The sequence below is a fragment of the Hippichthys cyanospilos genome, chromosome 10 (assembly GCF_059441005.1).
Source record: "Hippichthys cyanospilos isolate Australia breed blue-spotted pipefish chromosome 10, RoL_Hcya_1.0, whole genome shotgun sequence".
Lineage (NCBI taxonomy): Eukaryota > Metazoa > Chordata > Actinopteri > Syngnathiformes > Syngnathidae > Hippichthys > Hippichthys cyanospilos.
In genome coordinates, this window is record NC_142378.1 from 4,301,739 (window position 1) to 4,321,185 (window position 19,447).

The 19,447-nt window shown below is 37.3% G+C and overlaps 1 protein-coding gene across 1 annotated transcript; it reads left to right on the forward strand.

Moving 5' to 3' along the window:
* Positions 1-1,333: 1,333 nt before the first annotated feature.
* Positions 1,334-19,187, forward strand: LOC148416671 (complement factor H-like). The gene is made up of 21 exons (XM_088425009.1): positions 1,334-1,682; positions 1,757-1,939; positions 2,786-2,891; positions 2,963-3,039; positions 3,119-3,301; positions 4,387-4,569; positions 5,105-5,299; positions 5,402-5,581; positions 6,399-6,563; positions 6,679-6,846; positions 6,925-7,083; positions 7,603-7,791; positions 8,383-8,568; positions 9,408-9,578; positions 14,772-14,877; positions 15,207-15,283; positions 16,296-16,487; positions 17,263-17,451; positions 17,805-17,990; positions 18,582-18,761; positions 18,879-19,187. Exons 1-21 carry the CDS (start codon positions 1,619-1,621, stop codon positions 19,070-19,072), a joined length of 3,333 nt encoding a protein of 1,110 aa, XP_088281135.1. The 5' UTR covers positions 1,334-1,618; the 3' UTR covers positions 19,073-19,187.
* Positions 19,188-19,447: the final 260 nt, after the last annotated feature.

The window sequence follows — 19,447 nt, forward strand, 5'->3', positions numbered from 1 at the left end:
TAAGTAAGTTTTTATTTTTAATCGACTTTAACATATTTATCAAACTAACAACAAACAAAATATTCACATTTTAAAGCTGGAAATGGCTAAATAAACAGTGTCTTGGTCAAAATTATGTTTTTTAAAAATGTTCCCCTATAAGTCTAAACAGCTAAACTTCTCATCATTTTACAACAAAGACACAAAAAATTATGCAAATTTGTTCAATGATTGGCCTATTTGAGTCACATCAATATTTCTAGTTTTACAACTCGGTCATAGTTTAAAATGTCACAGGAATTTTCAGTAAATAGGAGTTGAGCACAAAACAAAATATAACAAATCATTTTCGTCACTGGATACTGCCCAACTGACTCATAAACCCCAGCAGTAAGAGTTTGGGCAATATTGGTTTATTCGGTGACCCGTAGAGACAAAACAAGTTGTACCAAAAACATCAGGTTGACAAAAAATGTTCAGCATTGCTCAACCACCTTGGTGCCGTCGCCTCGTTCTACATTCAAAACTTAACATTGCATAGCATCACTTAAAATAGCATAGGTAAGCATAGCAAAGCAGGTTAGCATAGCATAACTAGCATAGAATAGTCAGCAAAGCATGAGCATAACATCGCATATCATAGAATAGCAAAAGCGTAACATTAAACAGCATAGGTTAGCATAATATAACATAGTTTAGCATAGCATATTGTAGCATAGAATAGTTTAATAATAGAAAACATAGCAATGATTAGCATAGCATAACCTAATAGTATAGTTTAGCAAAGTATAACATAGCATAGCAAAGATTAGCACAGCATAAACTAACATATTGTTTAGCAAGCACTTTGTTTATTTTCATTTATTTATCGGTTGTTGTTTTTATTAGAATTGTTTTATGGCTGGTGTTATCTCAATAGTTTTTTTTTCTTTTCATTTTCAAAGAAACATTCATTCATTCAAAAGTATAACATAGCATAGAACAGTTTAGGTAAGTATAAATTAGCCTAGCATAGATTAGCGTATCATAGCATAAAATAAGCAAAGCATAACTAAACATAGCATGAAATAACATAAACAAACATATCGTAAATATCAGTAATCGTGTATTTGTCCACATTAAAAAAAAACGAAGCCTTTCATCCTGTAAATAATTAACACATTCACTGCTGAACTTTGACGAGAATAGTAGTCGATTCCGTTTGCAGTATTGATCTCTGCGAATGATTACCAAGAAGGTAAAACACAGAAAATAAACAAACCTTAACGCTTCCAAAACGAAGCAAATTGTTGACTGAATGTACACCCACTCAAATTTTAGATGCAGTCTAGCTAAATACTTCCAATACTTTCTATTGTACGTTAGCATCCGTGTGCCACGTTCTAAATTTTTTTTTTCTTTTCAGGAACCAGATGTGCCGTCAAGTTTGCGTATGAATGAGTGTGCGGGTCACATGCCTTTTGTTTTTCTCCCTTCCCGTTGACTGTAATATTGGACACAATCTGGGGACTTGCGTAAATCATTGCGCAATCACTTTTTTTTTTGCGGCATAATCCACAGTGTAATCTCGCTACGAATACTGATGCTCCGCAGTCTCCGTTTTTAGTTGCGTTGGACCGTTCGGAGCGAAGAATACGAAATGAACACGATTAGTTGTGTGATCTTATTGTGGATGCATGTTTTGACCTTTGTCAAATGTCAAGGTAAGACGAAAGCGCCTTACAAATAGATTGGTTTTACCTTTGTTAGAATGGCCGCTTTAATTTTTGTCCCGCAGACTGCACACTGGACGATTTCCGAAGCGGCCGTCTGTACGATTCGAATTTCGACACTACAAATTTGGAAAGCAAATACCGAAGCGGGCAGCAAGTGCGGGTGGCCTGCGCCGTGGGACACAGCGGATTTTTCAGGCTGATCTGCCTTGATGGAACCTGGGATTCTCGTGGTACAAAATGCCAACGTAAGTTTTTTTTTTTTTTAATTAAATAATTGTCAATTAATCATTTCACCTCCTCATAAATGTAAGTTGCTCTCTCTCTTTGTATTTTTAAACCAAGACATTTGGTGATCCTGGTTGGAGCGAGTCTCAATATAAATATCAATGATCAAAATTGTTTACCAATTAATATGATAATCGAATAATTGTCGATTAATCGTTTCACCTCTGCAATGAATTTCAGCTGCTCTTCTCTCTCTCTTTGCATTTTTAAATCAATTCATTTGGTCATCCTGGCTGAAAACAAATAATCAATGATGGAAATCGTTTACCAATAATTTGATAATCGAATAGTTGTCGATTAATCGTTTTACCTCCTAATGAATGTAAGTTGCTCTCTCTCTTTGCATTTTTAAACCGAGACATTTGGTCATCCTGGATGGAGCGAGTCTCAAAAAAAATAATCAATGATCAAAATCGTTTCCCAATTAATTAGATAATCGAATAGTTGTCGATTAATCGTTTCACCTCCTAGTTGCTCTTTCTCTTTGCATTTTTAAACCAAGACATTTGGTCATCCTGGTTGGAGCAAGTCTCAAAACAAATAATCAATGATCAAAATCATTTACCAATTAATTTGATAATCGAATAGTTGTCGATTAATTGTTTCACCTCCTAATGAATGTAAGTTGCTCTCTCTCTTTGCATTTTTAAACCAAGACATTTGGTCATGCAAGTCTAAAAACAAATAATCAATGATCCAAATCGTTTACCAATTAATTTGATAATCCATTAATTGTTTATTAATCGTTTCAGCTATAAAATATAATTAATTACGTTCCTCTCTCTTTCTCTCTTTGTATTTTCAAGCCAAGCCATGCGGTCATCCTGGTGAATCCCAGAATGCAAATTTTCATTTGGAGCAAGGCAACGATTTCGTCTTTGGCTCACAAGTCAAGTACACTTGCCACGAAGGGTACGCGGTCACAAATAGCGACTACTCGTCATGAAATCCTTTCTGATTCATCTGCGTCTTCCTTGTTCTAGTTTCCAAATGGTCAGTCGGATCAACTACCGACGTTGCATGGCGGATGGGTGGAGCGGTACCGTTCCGGTCTGCCAAGGTTCGGCCTTAGCATCAAGGAGCTTCTTGAAGCCCGATAGCCAAACGCCAAGTAAATTCAACGAGTACATTTCTTTCAGCGATCCAGTGCCCCGTGATCAACGTGGACGACAACGTGGATGTAATCGGCGACCCGGACGAAGCCAACTTTGGCAACGTGGTTCGATTCAGTTGCAAGAACAGCAGAGAAATTCTCGAAGGACCGTCCGAGATCGTCTGCGATGAAAATGGAGAGTGGAGTAGCCGTCCTCCAAAATGCCAAGGTACGGTTGCGCCGAAACAGGAAGCTGAGATCATTAAAGACTATAACATTTCTTTTTCTGGCAATATTTATTCGTCAGTCGTCATGTAGTGGAAAAGCTGTCAACGGGGAGTTGATATTTGTGACAAACTCATTCAAACTTACTACAAAATACGTTCAAACATGCATGTAAGCTAAATGCTAGCATAGCATTTTTTTAATTGTACATGTGCACGTTTTTTTGTTTTTTTTTTTATTCAGCATTTGGACGATATTATACCAATTCAGTAAAATCCTAAATTAAGTAAGTTAACATCCCATAATGCCATGGGGTATGTGGAAAAATGCTTTATCTTTAGAATTTAGCTGACAAGTACATTTGAACACAGCTGTAAGCTAAGTGCTAAAGAATGATTCCCATAATGCCACAGGAAAATTAATAGCATTTGTAAGTATTTTCAAAAATATATATATAATATATTTTTTAGCATTTGGCCTAGATTGTACCAATACAATCCAAATAATCTCATAATTCATGTGCAATTTAATACTCTGTGGCATTATGAGAAAAAATGCTTCTTACTTTCGAACATACTTGCAAGCGAGTGCTGAAACACATTTTTTTTTCCCATGATGCCACAGGGAAATAAAATATGTGTGTTGTGTTATTCTTTTTTAGCATTTGGACTACATAGTACCAGTTTGTTAAAATATTAAATAAGTAAATATTATTTGATCATTTTTATGTTTTTATTAATGTTTCTGTTTTCTATTGTTTTCCCATAATGCCATTTAGCTGCACTGTAGCATTATGGGGGAAAAAAATGCTACGTTTGTAGCATTCAGCCTGCAAGTCTGTTTGTGTGTACTTGTAGGCTAAATGTGAAAAATGAAATAAGTAAACATTCGTTATTCATCATTTTTATGTTTTTATTTTTCAGTTTTGCAATTTTTCCCATAATGCCATGGGAGCGTGTGCATTTCAATACCATGTTGCTTTTAGCAATTAGCCTACAAGTATTTTTGAATACGTATGTGAGTATATGTGAATGACAGATTTTTAATTTTCATTATTTTCATGTCTTCCTTTTCTGCATTCGTCACCAGCGGTCAAATGCAAAGTGCCAAAGATTGAAAACGGTTTTGTGCATGGAAACATCCAAGAGTACAAAGAACATGACATCTTGTCCTACCGATGCAATCCACGTTTCAAGTATGCTGAAGACAGACCTTCAACTTGCACAAAAGTTGGAATGCGAGCCGAATGGAGCCCCAGACCTGCTTGTGAACGTATGTTGGAAAAAAAAAAATGTTGTTCTCATTTAAGCGCATACAAACCCTGTATTCGACTATTAATATTTACACAAGGTGTGGTAAGTTAAAAAAAAAAATGTATGGCATCGGTGACTTGATGCAAGAACTTGCTACACCATTTAGAGAGAAGAAGGTCCCCGACCAGCTCAAATTACAGAGCAGGAAAACAAAGGGGTCTTATCGTAAATGCTTAAACTGATGCATATGTGTCCATATTTAAAATGATTTCATTTTTGCTATCATTGCCAAACTAAGAAAAACGGTCTTAAGATGAAGAGTATTTAAAGATACACAAGAAAATACACAAGATATTTTGCTTGTTTACACATAAAATAAGATTATATTTCATATTATAAGGCTGTTTTTAACTTTCTTATCATTGAAGTTTTGCAGTGCCGAACTGCTCAATTTGTGTTTTTGACTCCAGTCTCTCTTATTGAGAACTGCATTTACTGCCTCCGTTCGTCGCGCTACGACGACGAGTGATTTTACTCTCCTCGAAACATTGCAGTGGTTAAATGCAAAGTGACGCTGCCAGCCCTTAAAGGAACCAGCTACGAACCCGCTTACACGTCCTTGTTTTCGCCTACCGACACGCTAAACGTAACGTGCGGAGACAGCTACTGGATTTCCAGCCCCCAGCAGACCTTCGCAGTATCAACGTGCAAAGACGATGGGAAATGGACCATTAGGCCAGTATGTCAAGGTAGAGTCAACTTTCATTCTGGACTCATGACATAACTTGATGGTGATGTTCTTGTCCGGATATCCGAAGATTGCCAATTTGGCTTTTTTTTTTTCCCCCCAGAGGTGACCTGCGAGAACCGAAGGCACCAAAGTGTATCGCGTTGGGACTTCTATTGGGGACAGAGAATCAAAATGGGCACGACTACTTCCTACGGCTGTCGGTCAGGATACAAGAAAACAAATGGTTCCTCACTGCTCAAGTGCACGCGAGACGGCTGGATACCAAATCCACCCTGCCAAGGTAAGATTACACTACTCATGTGCAAAATGTACACTCGATTTTATGCTGCTTTTTTTTTTAACCACCCTGGTGTCAATTGGACCCAATTTGGGCCATGGATTTTGATACCCCTAACAGCATTAATAATAAACACTAAGAGGCTAAAGATTCCAATAGTCTAAACACTTAGAGCACAGGTATCAAACTCAAGGCCCGGGGACCAGATCTGGCCCTATACATCATTTTATGCGACCCGCAAAAGCAAATCATGTCAACTTCCATAACCTTCGTTAATCTCAGTTCCAAAATTTTCCGCAATGTGCGAAAAAAATGTGTTTGACACCCCTGACTTAGAGGTTCAAAACGACAGCATGCATTCATTAATGAATGCTGGCAAAATTGGGATTTATTTGATTGATTGATTGATTGATTGATTGGAAAAAATAACCCTATGTGCGTTGATTAATATCAATCATTTCACCTTTTAACCCTTGTGTAGCATTTGATCTTTTTTTTAATCTTTACGTCAAAGGCATTTCACATTAAAGGGAAAGGCATAGAAAGAAGGCACTAGGGAGCTGAAATTTCACCCAGATGGTGACATCTTGCCAATGTTTGGAGTGGCATGTCCATTTTGTTGTCATACTACCAGGAAAGTGTCATCCATTAGCTAAAAGACAGCAAGTAGAATGTGGAAGAATTTGTCCAAAAAATGGACACAATACCTCATGCAGTATTTTTTTTTTTTCTGCAGTAGGAATAATATCAATTGTCTTTTGATAAGATTCATCCATTTTCATATCATATCAAACGATAACCATCACTTTTCTTTTCCCAGAAATAACATGTGACAGTAAGGATATCCGGAGTGCTGAAATTTATAGTGGCAACAAGCAAATATACAAAAACTATGAAACGGCTTACTTTACCTGCAAAGGTTCTGAGGAATGGTTTACTCTGACTTGCACTGAAAATGGTTGGCGCGGAAATGTGTTTTGTCCAGGTAAGGAACAACAATATTAAATTTATTATTTGAAGGTATATATATATATATATATATATATATATATATATATATGTTATATGTATTTTTTTTTAACTCGTCTGACTCATTTTAGGGCACCAATGTAAACAACTGGAACTCAGCAATGCAGATATTATCCGCACCAAAAGGCCCTATTACAACCAAGGGGAACGCGTGCGATACGCATGCGCAAATGATGCCGATCGACAATTCACCGTGACTTGCGATTTTGACGGCTGGACCGGGATTCAGAACTGTTCGGGTAAAAACAGTTGCTCAGTTGCAATAGGTTATGAGATATTAGTGCCTTTGATTTGAATTCTTTTTGTGGATTCGACAGAATGTCCCCCACCAGATGTCCTGCACGGCTTCGCCGTGGGTCCGTTACGTGACACGCTCTACTATACGTGCAATGATGGTTATAAACTTCCCACGAAAGGGTGGTGGGGTCAAGCCAAATGCATCGACGGTCTGTGGTTTGGGCTGGAACAATGTGTGGGTAAGGTTCAACACCGAGAAGGAACTTCAGGGGTATACGAAATTTTAACAGGGGTTCAGCCAGTCTACCATCTTTTCCATACGATAAACGCACGGGATTATAAGGTACACTTTCAATGAATGATCAATTTTAAAATTGTTTTCATATGTAAGGCGCACCGCATTATAAGGCGCATAGAATAGAAGCTACGTAGTTTTTGTTGGGACATTTTTACACTTCTAACACAGCATACCATTTCAACTATTTTCTTACTTTTTTAAATCGTACGTCAAAATGTATATTTGCAGAAGATTTTGTGGGCCGCAATAATGTAGATGGCGGGGCGCAAATGGCCCCCTGGCCGTAGTTTGAACACCATTGGTGAAGTCACTTATCATCACGCTAAAATGTGTGATGGTGACTTAGTTTTAAAGGTTTTTATTATGGGCCATCAGATTTTTTAAACAGGTTTCATTTCATGTGGTTGTACTAATGTACTTTTTTTTTTTTTTTTTTTGCTGTTCTGTGTTTGTAATGCAGAAAAAAATAAATGTGGGGAGATCCCCGTGATTGCTAATGCCAAAATCAATCACCAAAGGAACCAAAATGGACAAGACGAAAGCCTCCAGATCATTTGCAGGGACGGATACCAACCTCAAATCGAGCGCATGCTGTGCGTGGAAGGAAAATGGGATTCTAATGGATTAGCCCTTGACGCAATTTGCAACCGTGAGTCACTTTTCTTTTTAACCCATTCAATCCCAAAGACGTATTTTTACGTTTTTAAAGAGCTACTTTCAGATAGTTATGGTTGAGTTTTTGCTTTGCTTTTTGATTTTTTTTTTTTTTAAACCTGGGATCTAAAAATGGCCAATATTGAATAAGTGATTAATTTAGGATATTAGTTCCTAAAGTAATCAATTATTTTTGTGTCTTAAAAAGATATTTAGTTAGTGGAAATCACTTAAGGTGCTGTAAAGCGATCAATTACTTGAGCTAATAAAGTACTATAGTAACATTTGCTTTCGGTACTAGAGTAAGCAAATATTTTAGGTAAAATTAATCAATTACTAAAATAATTGATTACTCATTAGAACTAACCCTTGTGCAGTGCATTGACCATTTTTGTGTCATTTTTTTTCCACATCGTTCTCGCAGTATTTTACTCATGGTTGTATGACAACTTTGTGATCATGTCATGTTGAAACTTGAATGGTGGTGCCAGCTGGGGGAAATTTCAGCTCCCTAGAGTCTTCTTTCAATGCTTTTGAAGTTAACGGTGGAATTTCAGAAGCTAATTGCCGTTTCTATATTCCGCAGTTGTTGCCGGGACCTGCAGTCCGCCTCCGAAAGTTGAAAATGCCGTCATTTTGACTTCATTTCAGAGGGAATACTTGTCGGACTCCAAAGTAACTTTCAAGTGTCGGGAGAACTATATGATGAAGGGAAAAGACACAGTCACCTGTCAATATGGCCAGTGGGACATGGAGGACATTAAGTGTATACGTAAGTCAAAAAAATTGTATGAAATAAAAAAAAAAAAAAATCCAGTTCACAGTTTGTAGAAGACTTAAAAGATTTGTACTTCCTTCTTTCTGCTACAATTTAGGATGTACTTGACATTTTATTCTGAATACGAATACAACTTAGTTGTGTCCACTGTTGTGTCCATTTTGTCTCAGCAAGACAGCTATGTCAATTGCATCCCATCTAATCATGCGAGACATCACCGGAAAGGCGAAGATTGTCAGGTTCAGTCAATCTAGAATATTTAATAAACAATACACAAGGAAGGAAGACAAGAGACTTCAGATTTTTTTGCTCGCGAGGAAACAAACTGATGTGTTGACAGTTACAATCTCCAACCGCTCTGGAACACATCCTGTCAAGTCCTCTTTTTATTCATTAGATTAGCCCCTAGTTACACAAACATGGCCGCCCTAAAGGTTTGGGGGGGGGGGGGGGGTTCAGCCACTTTGATGCACTATTTTTTTTTTTTCAGCTTTTCAGCTGGTTCAGCCACTTTGATGCACTATTTTTTTTTTTTTTTAGTTTTAGACTAAGCTGTAACTCGTATTAACGCTGTAAAAAGTAGTCACCAGTTGTTGACAGTTGATTCATATTGCTTTTTCCTTTTTTTAATGTTTAAAATATGAATGATTTATAGAGTGGAGGGGTCGCAAAAGTTTTCACTTTCCTGGGGGGGGCTTTGCAAAATATAATTGAGAAGCACCACTACACACGGTGTACATTTTATCGCATGAATTCATCGAAACGCTCAAGAAAATAGGCCGCCGATTTTCAGGGAAGCTCAAACTCGACATTGTTGCCCTTGTATTTTTTAGCGTACTGCTCCAAGCCCAAAGATGCGGAACTAATCATGACCTTCACGGACAACAAAGACAAATATGTGGACGACGAGGTCATCGAGTATCGCTGTGTCCAACCGAGTGAAAAAAGTGGGGGTACTGCAACCTGTGTCAATGGCAAATGGAGTGAACCCATTAAATGCGGAGGTAAGGGAGACTAATGTCTCACTTTAATTCTTCTTCCTTTGGAATCCGAGAGATCTCCACGATTCCATACGGTTCCTTACAGTTTAAAGAGGTTAATCTAGGGGTGTCCAAACTACGGCTCGAGGGACTATTTGCGGTCCTTGAATAAAGATAATTTGGGTTTAGAATAAAATGTGTGCGTTGTGCCGATTCATATAAGTTTTAAAAATGATCAGCTGATTACAATCGGTTGTTTTTCTGGGTCTAAATGCGATGTGATTGGACAGTTGTACTATATGTCATCATGAAAATAATTTTAATGAAGAGTATTTCAGTTTGAAATGTGATTATTATAACGTTGTTGTAATATATGGTGCAGCACCCCTAATATACAGTGTGCTGTTTGATGAAAAATGAAAATGTGTAACAATGATGCTGAAAATACTTAGTGGTGTTATGAACCTCATAACTTTGAGATTTGTGTTAATGCAGAAACAAAATAGGTCAGATAAATTCATCCTTTTCGTCCACAGCTTCCAATTAGGAAAGGCGATTCTGAAGGGCCAAAGGAAATCTAAAAAAATTGCAAGGACAATATAATTGTTTTGTTTTTGTTTTATATGGGGGCGAAGGCAGGGTTGCTGTCAAGCAATATGTATATTGCTGAGATTGTTTATAGTTAGCTTAAAAATATAGCATTTGTCCCCATGCGATTTTTGTGTAAAATGGCATGCACCTTACGAGTCGGAACTTAATAAATTAAAAAAAAAAAATACAGTCTCCATTTGTTTTTCTGTCTTGCAAAGATGATGATTCATTGCACATCTATAGATTGAAGCACAAATCACATTTAATTGATTGAATCACTGGAACTGTTTTGAATCGAAACTCAAAAATCGATTCTGGCCGAAATCGGAATCGAATCGAATCATGAGCCAGCCAAAGATCCCAACCCCTACTTTTCAATGCTGTGACAGGAACGGTACATTTTCAAATTGAGAGCAAATGAATTGGAACATCAAGCAACTTATTGCAAAATTGTGTTATAGTGGCTCCTTTGCAAAATGTTGTTTGCCTTTATTTTGGTGTGCATTGTCATGTTATTCCTCTCCTTTATTCTGCCTGTTTTTTGACGCTTTTCAGCTCATTCACAGTTTATCCGATTCACGCCGTTCCAATTTTATATTATTCCAATTATTCGTGTGAAGTGTGCTTACAGCAACATCCTTCGTTCAACATACTTATCATGCCTATACGTTTAGCACCAACATATTTATTAGAAAGTTGATATTTTCAACGAACACTACTGCTTTATTGAAGTCATGAAGTGACAAAATAATCGATCGCTTTGACGATGACATGGATTACGTGGCTCTATTTGACAAATTTGTAAATGATTACATTTTAAAAAAATATTCGAAACTGGTTGACTTGTTTGCTTTATTGAAGAGTCGTGATTACATTCACAGTTTAATATCAAATAAAATGAAGTTAACACAAATATATAGTTTTTATCGATCACTCAAATAATTTCACGGATTACATTTTGAGAACCGCTGATATAATGTGTATCAAATTTACATGCCACAAACTTTTAAACAAGATCTTATTCAATTTTAATGTTACTTTTATATTTTCAAAACTATATTTTCAACAATCTTTGTGAGCACAGTCATTGATTTACATCTTTTCAGTTCCATTTCATAGTTGTTCCATTTCGTTACTGCTGAATTGCCCTCTGGTGGTCATTGAAAATAAATAAAATGAAGATAAGCCACACTGGACTATAAGATGTAAAGCTCAAATCATGAGAAATAAGATGGGGCTTATGGTCCGAAAATTGGGTAAAAAATGCCTTTTATATAACTGGCTCAATTTACAGAATTTCAAATAGAACCAACTCAAAGCGTGATTGCGCCTGGTGTAAACAAACAACGTGTTCCGTTTCGGGAAATGCTTGGCACTCGAGCGCGTTCTGCAAATGAACTTTGCACTCTCCTGCCACGGTTGTGCTAATCAAAAGTGGACTCAAGCAGATGAATCATCACATAAATATATATTGCATGTGGCTTTGGGAGCCAGTAAAAATCAAACAACTGTTGGTAAACAATCAGCGCCGCTCTTGTTTGTGCTCCGCTTTGAGATGTGCGTCAGCCTTTCGGCGCGCATTCGACGCGACGGCGAGAGATAGTCGGGATATCGATTCCGATTGCGCCAGAGTGACTGCGTGTAAACTTTAACGAAAATGTCAGAGTTGCTCAAGCGAGGGAGCAATCGCACGGTGTGCACAGTGCATGAATGCATCACGTTGGCGTCTTCCATTTTGATGCAATCTCGCATGTTTTGAACCCCGGCGCTCCCACGGGACAAACACGCGAGAATTCGACATTTGTCCGGGCTTTTTGTCGGCACGCAGCGGCAAGCCAGTATGCCGCTGCATCTATTGCTTTTGCTTCTAGAACTTTGGGGGAAGGTGAGAGTGTCCTTGTCGGAAAATGGTAAGGTAGACTTTTTTTTCCCTTTGACGGCAAGTTCATATTTAGGGAGGTTGTGTTTATTTTTGGTTTATCTTTGGTTTTGGAAAGTGGAGCTACTTTAAGGTTAATTTGAATGTGATTTTGTTGTTATTTGGTTATGATTTATACCACGAAATAATGATCATTCTGATTGGATACTTTATTAGGTACAGTTGCACAATGAGCTTTGATAGACATTATTTACACTTGCATTTGGTTATAAATATAATTATCTATAAAAATTGTATCACCCGTCTCCCATCTGTAATCATCATCGGTCGCAAAGTTTATCGTTTTTTTTTTTTTTATTATTATTATTAAAATAGGCTTTTATCTTTCTTTTGGAGGGGTATATTTTAGTATATAGTTGTGCGCCCACCCCCCACTCACCAGGCCGACTAAATAAGATCAATAACTATAAAGTTGTTTAACTATATCTAAACCTGTATCCTCTCTAACATTAACAAAGGAAAAAACACAACTTTTAATTCCTATTTAGTGTTTATACAGGTTAGTCTAAAACTGAAAAAAAGCGCCTCAAAGTGCCTGAAATTTGAAAACAACAACAACAAAATTTTTCGATTAGTGCTTCTGTGTTTAATGTTCCAGAATAATTTACATTTATGATTATATATTGATTTCATGTATTTTATGTGTTTAAATGTTTCTAGTTTAAATAATGTTTGATTTTATTTCAGGCATTTTGATTCACTTTAAAGGTTTTTTTTTCAACGTCTATATATATATATATATATATATATATATATATATATATATATATATATATATATATATATATATATATATATACAGTATATATATATATATATATATATATATATATATATATATATATATATATATATACAGTATATATATATATACAGTATATATATATATATATATATATATACAGTATATATATATATATATATATACAGTATATATATATATATATATATATATATATATATATATATATATATATATATATATATATATAATGACATTTCTTTCTGCTAGGGGGGTTGCAAAAAATAATCAAGAAGCACTGAAACATGAAGCATGTTATTTCTCTACTCTTATAGTTTCCTTTTCAAATTAAGAGCAAATTAAGTGTAACATCAAGTCAATTATTGATTACTTCTGTTATGGTGACTCCTTTGAAAAACATTGTTCGCTTTTATTTTGTTATTTGTCACTGCGTCAGAATTGTTTTTAGTGATGCGAGAAGTAAAACAAAAAATGATGTTAGATGATCTATCTACGGGAGTTTTTTTTTTTATAATTATAGATGTTTTGCACTGTTTAGGAGGTATTTCAAATGATATCATATTTCATAAGGAGATTGTGCACCTGTACCTAGAATTGTGCCTGGCGAATGGTATTTTATTAAAGGATGTTAGCAAGTTGCTTATGTTTGCGAGTTGAAATGTGTCAGCTTAACCGTGCGGATGTCTGCTAGCATGTTTGAGGCTCCCAGAAGTCCCTCACGGCCTAGCGCCAGACGCCCCAAAGACCGAGTACGGCCACGAAGACGTGATACATTTCACTTGTGAAACGGGTTACGTGTCAGGGCTCCCCATCAGATATAAATGTACAAGTGACGGCTGGGCGGCAGTCAATCGAGGACATTGCTTCCGTGAGTTCAAAGCGCTTTCGTCCTACTTTTACGTGCCCAACCAACCGAACGTGCTGTCAACAATTTCAAAATAAGTTGCTTTAAAATATCTAGCCTACTGCCGGATTTTCCGCACTATAAGGCGCACCAAAAGCGTTGGATTTTCTCAAAAGCGGACAGTGCAGGTTTTCGTTTTTTTGAAGAAAGAATAAAATAACTTGTAAAGTCTTCCATTTTTACCTCTGCGTTTCAGTTAGGAATGTATTTTTTAGTTACAATTTTTATAATCCTGTTTGAATTTTTTTCAGCTAGATATGCTTCGATTTTGAAGGAATTTATATGGGACCAGGCAAAAAAAGTTCATGTAAAATAATCCACCAAAACAATCCAGAAACTGTATTTATATCAACAAAACTTTTAAAAATGTCATTTTTGTCCACACTATAAGGCGCACCTAAAAGCCTTCAATTTTCTCAAAATTTTCTCAAAAACTAAATGACTTAATCACCAAGTAAATTCTTCAATATTATTACTTGTGCATTTCAGTTACAAATGTATTATTCAGTTACAACTTTATAACACCCTGCTTGGAATTTTTATATGCTGCTTGTTCCAATTTTGAAAAAATTTATATGGGGCCAGGGCGCAAAAAAACTTTTTTCCCCAATTCTTCATGTACTCTCCACAAATCGTCTTTATTTTTCATTTCTGATTGAAAAGTATGATTGACTGATTATTTTGTTGGCATTTCCTTTAGCGCAGCTCCATCTAGTGGATGCATAACGCAACCCCATCCACTACTGTGGCTTCTGTTCTCTGCTCCTTGTAATACAGTGCACTTTATATATGAAAATTAATTTTGAAATAGGCCATTTGTTGAAAATGCGTCTTATAATCCTGTGCGCCTAATAGTGCAGAAAATACAGTAAATGCTGGCAATAATAAACAAATGCATTATGTTCTACAACCATGGAAGGAAAAGAAGCAAATCCTTGAATTCATAAACTGATCCAAAGAGGTCAAAACTATCTAATTTGATGTTTTGCCAATAATTTTGTTGTTTTGTTTTATTTGCAGTGAAGCCATGTCCACTTCCTGAAAACACTCCAAACGGCTATTATCAAATCATCCAGGGCGACGATTTAGTTTTCGGGGCAACTATCAAATACTTCTGCAATACGGGGTAGGTGGATCTATTAACTCATTCCATCCCAAAGACATATATTATTTTAGGAAATTAAGTCATAAAGTAACGAATTGTTTAAGGTCATTAAGTACCGATTATAAATTCCTTTGGTACCTAAAGTAATTTATTACCGTACTTTTATTTAATCATAACCATTTTTAGATCCGCCATTTTAGATCTCCATGAGATTGACTGGACTCCAAATAAAAAGCATGTAAACATGCCTTTAAGATTGAATGATTTCATGATTTTGGAGCAAATATGATGACATTTTTAACACTATATCTTGTTTGAAACTGATGTTCTAATCTCTCAACTCCTTACAGCTATCAAATGGTAAGTAAGATTGATACCAGGACGTGTATGCTGGACAAATGGACTAACCATGTGCCGATATGTGAACGTAAGTCTTCAAAACAAGCATCGATTATTATTACATCATTATTTTATATTGGTGCTGTTCTGATAGCGGTGGCATCAGTTCTATCCATGCGTATGTAGGTTAAATATATTTACAGAAACAAAAAAAATTAAAAATGCTATGGTCTGTTTTTGTCGTCTGTGACGTGATGATGACACTTTAAGGTCTCTACCGCCACCTACTGTCTTGAGTTGAAACACAAGTCAACAAAGAATATTCTGTTTGCGGACATAGTTTGACTGCCGTTCAACGGAATGTTGCAAAAATCGCAGGAAAATCAATGGAATGAATCCTATTAAAATGCATCTCAAATATTGTAATTATAATGGATTTATATGGTCCCAAATCTGGACAATGATTTTTTTCTGTACACCAAATCTCGCATATCCAGCTGCGATCACATAGAAATGTCAGAATGATTGTATTTTGAAATTTGACATGTTTTAATCATCTACTGGAAATTTCAGCCCCCTAGTGTTTTTTCCCCATTGATTCTTTTATGATATCATAAAAAAAAAAATCAAAGGAATTTCCAAAATTTGTAACATAATGCCACCAGGCTTAGAATGTTTACAATTCCCACGCAGACTTTTACAATAAAAGCACCACTGCTCCTCCTGGTGCTGTGGAGGTGCAATTACACTTCACATGGCCAAAAAAAAAAAAAAAAATCAAATGACATAACGCCACACGTATTAATAAGAAATTGTATCTCCAGTGTGCCAAGGGTAATTTATAAGCATACGTTTAACTCCGGAAGTCTTAAAATCATTATAGGGGTCCTTTGAAATTGATTTTTGAAGTCCATGGCAGCGAATGAGCTCAAATCACATTTGTGTCACGAAATGAAACGGCACGGAGAGTCAACCGCGACAATATAATCTCTGGCAGACAGCAAACACCGACATCAGAGATTATCGCCGCCTGAAGCATATCAAGCACAATCACGTCCGCCCTTTGGGTGAGCTGGCTAACTCGGTGTGTGTGTGTGTAGCAATGAAATGCGAGCCGCCGCCCGCACGGGGAGGGATCACCATCGACGGTCTACCAGACGACGAAGAGGCCATCCTTCCTGATCGCTACCTCAGGTTTAGCTGCGACCTTCCCGGGAAGCAACTGAGTGGCAGTCCGCTGCTAATATGCGGTCAAGACGGACTTTGGGATAAACCCTTTCCGTCTTGCGAAGGTAACCGTCACACGCCAACGGCCAAATCGGATGTTTATGTTGATACGATAAATTGTCATTTCCAAGTTATTGTGAAGAGAATGAAATGATTTGCAGCAGGCAACGCTGGTCGGTGATGGAAACGGTTGATTTGATTCTAGTATCATACTGATACTGCTGATGTCAGAGCAAACTGTTTCCCGAAAAAAAAATGGCGCGAGCCCATGGTGCTTTGTTCAAGGGTGGTAAAGTTTTCTTAAGCTGTCCCCTTCCCTTAATCAAATTATCATATTTTCTGCGCTAAAAGGTGCACCAAAAAGCCTTAAAACTTGAAGTCAGAATTAGAATTTCACAAGGCAGATAAAATTATGTGGCAGGCCAGATCTGGCCCCCTGGCCTTGAGTTTGACACCTGTGATCTAACCAGTCTTTTAAAGAAATCAAAAAGTATTTTTTTCCCCATTCTTCTCGATTTTCACAAATTATCTTTATTCTTAATTTCTGATTGTAAAGCTTGACTGACTGATCTGATTGTTTTGTTGGGATTTCCTTTAGAGCAGCTCCATCTAGTGGATGCATAAAGTAACCCCAGCCACTGTTGTAGCTTCTATTCTATGCGCCTTATAATGCAGTGCGTTTTATATGTCAAAACATAATTAAAATAGGCCAATTATTGAAGGTATTTCACCTTAAAACACATCTCAAGAACATCTTATAAAATGTTTGTTTGATATAGGTGATTGTTTTCCAAATGCTAATTTGCCATTTTGAAAATACTTCATTTCTTTCTCCCACAGATATTGCTTGTAAAATTGGAGAAATACACCCGCAACTTAGCGTAGACGAGCTGCCAACAGGGGTTCAAACAATACAAATCGGACAAAAATTACGGTTTCGCTGCAGCGACGACCATGCTTTGGAAGGAGCTGAAGAAATCGAGTGCTTGCCGACTGGGCAGTGGAACAACCCTTTCCCGACTTGCACTGGTATGCTAATATTCTTGCTGGAATAACCGAGCACGTTTGACGCAATGTATCCCTCAAAAACGACCATTTGGGATGCCGGGCAACTTCCGATGTAATCGAATTTCCAAACCGTCTTTTCCCATTGACATCAATTGGATTTTAATTTTCAATATAACGTCAAAATAATTTGAGGCAGAATTTCTTTCTCGTGCTCAAAAAGACAGCAATTAAACAGAGAAAAAACATTAAACGACAAATACACCCAATAAGACACCAAAACAAAGAAATTCGGGTTTGGAATCTAAATTGTGGGACGTCTTTTGACCACTACCACGATTTGTCTGTATGAATGAATTTTCTTTTCTTGAAAACAGAACCATGCCGGGTCACAGATTTGCCCAATAATGTACGCTTGAGCACTCGACTGCAAGGCACACAAGCAAGAAAAGGACAAAAGTTGAAGTTTGTCTGCCGCCTGCGTGGTCAAGTGCTTCGGGGGAATGAGGAGGTTGAATGTCTTCCAAACGGCCAGTGGAGCAATCCCTTTCCAACATGTGGAGGTAAAAATCCAACCCTCCCGGTGTTATTTTCTGTTTTGCTTAAATGAAGATCAATGGCCCAAATCGGTCAGAATTGACACAGACAATCATTTTTTGAATATTTTTGACGATGGATGGGTACATGGTTTGCTTTCCCGGTTCATGGAAATCATTACCGGTATCTTCTGTCGGAGTTGGTTGTGAGGAGCGTGAGAAGACGACATGTCTCCTGCAGCAGTGACTGAAGAAAATCAGGCAGTTCGACCTGCTTACAGAACAATCTAATCACATGCGACCTAATCACAGGATGGAACAATACGGGGTCTATTGCTATGTTCCTGGAAAAGAAGATAGCAGTGATTGCATGGACTGATAAGTGTATGGAGTTCTACCTACATCTCCCATTATCAGAAAAAGATATGTGATTTTGTAACATCCCTAATGAATAAGAGGGGCGGACAGAGTGTATCCATAGCGAAAGGAGATCGGTGAACTGAGCATATCTCTGTTCGCTCTCCTCGCGAGTAAAACAAGTTCAAGCCCCTTGTCTTCCTTCGTGTTTGTTGCCTATTAAATGTTGTAGGTTGCCTAAATTTGTCATGTTTCTTGCAGCTCCTTTGGAATGTGAGCGTCCACCTCACCTTGCCGGTGGGGACACCGCGTCCTCCACGAAATTCAGTTACAAACACAATGAGAAGGTTCAGTACATTTGCCAGAATTTCTACATCATGGAAGGCCAACCCTACATGACCTGCAACAACGGGGAATGGGTCGGACAGATGAAATGCCTCAGTAAGTCACGGATGTTGCTCGACAACAGTTTTCTTCACGTTCAATATTTTTTCAACGGCAACAGTAATATTTTGTTGATAAACGAGGACGAGAATAATCTGGATGCTTTTCTTGCAGAGCCCTGCACCGTGAACAAAGAACTCATGAACACACACAACGTTGCATTCAGATACAGCCGTGATAATAAGTTGTACTCCACTCATGATGATGTCATCGAGTTCCGGTGCACCCCGGGAACCAGACATGACAACGTACTGAACATGCGGCAGAGTTGCAACGATGGAGTCATCGAACTGCCCACCTGCCACTAGATTTTTTTTGTTTTGTTTTAATTATAATGCGAGCTGTTGGAACAGTATAATGTCATGAACTTGTCGATATGTCGCTGGATTGTCTGCTTGCTTTCAATAAAAAAAAATTAGCGTATTTGGAAGCTTTCATTGATGCCATACTTGGATTTCTGTAGGATTCTTCCCGTCCACTCATCCAGAAGAACATTTCCGAGGTCAAGTATTAACAATATTTCATGTGTTGCTGAGGTTTACACCTTAATTTTGAAACCCTAACTGATTTGACACCCTAATTTGAAACACTAACCCTTGTTTAAAACCCAACTCTGAAAGGTTGACGCCCTTCTCTGAAATACCATCCCGATCGTAGCACCTGGCTTCAAAATGCCAAACCCG

Bases quoted from the DNA above. Each gene is read 5' to 3' on its own strand.
- LOC148416671 (XM_088425009.1), top strand. From the start codon at position 1,619: ATGAACACGATTAGTTGTGTGATCTTATTGTGGATGCATGTTTTGACC. The intron at 2,892-2,962 runs GTACGCGGTCAC...TCCTTGTTCTAG, and splicing joins AAGTACACTTGCCACGAAGG to TTTCCAAATGGTCAGTCGGA. The intron at 8,569-9,407 runs GTAAGTCAAAAA...TGTATTTTTTAG, and splicing joins GGAGGACATTAAGTGTATAC to CGTACTGCTCCAAGCCCAAA.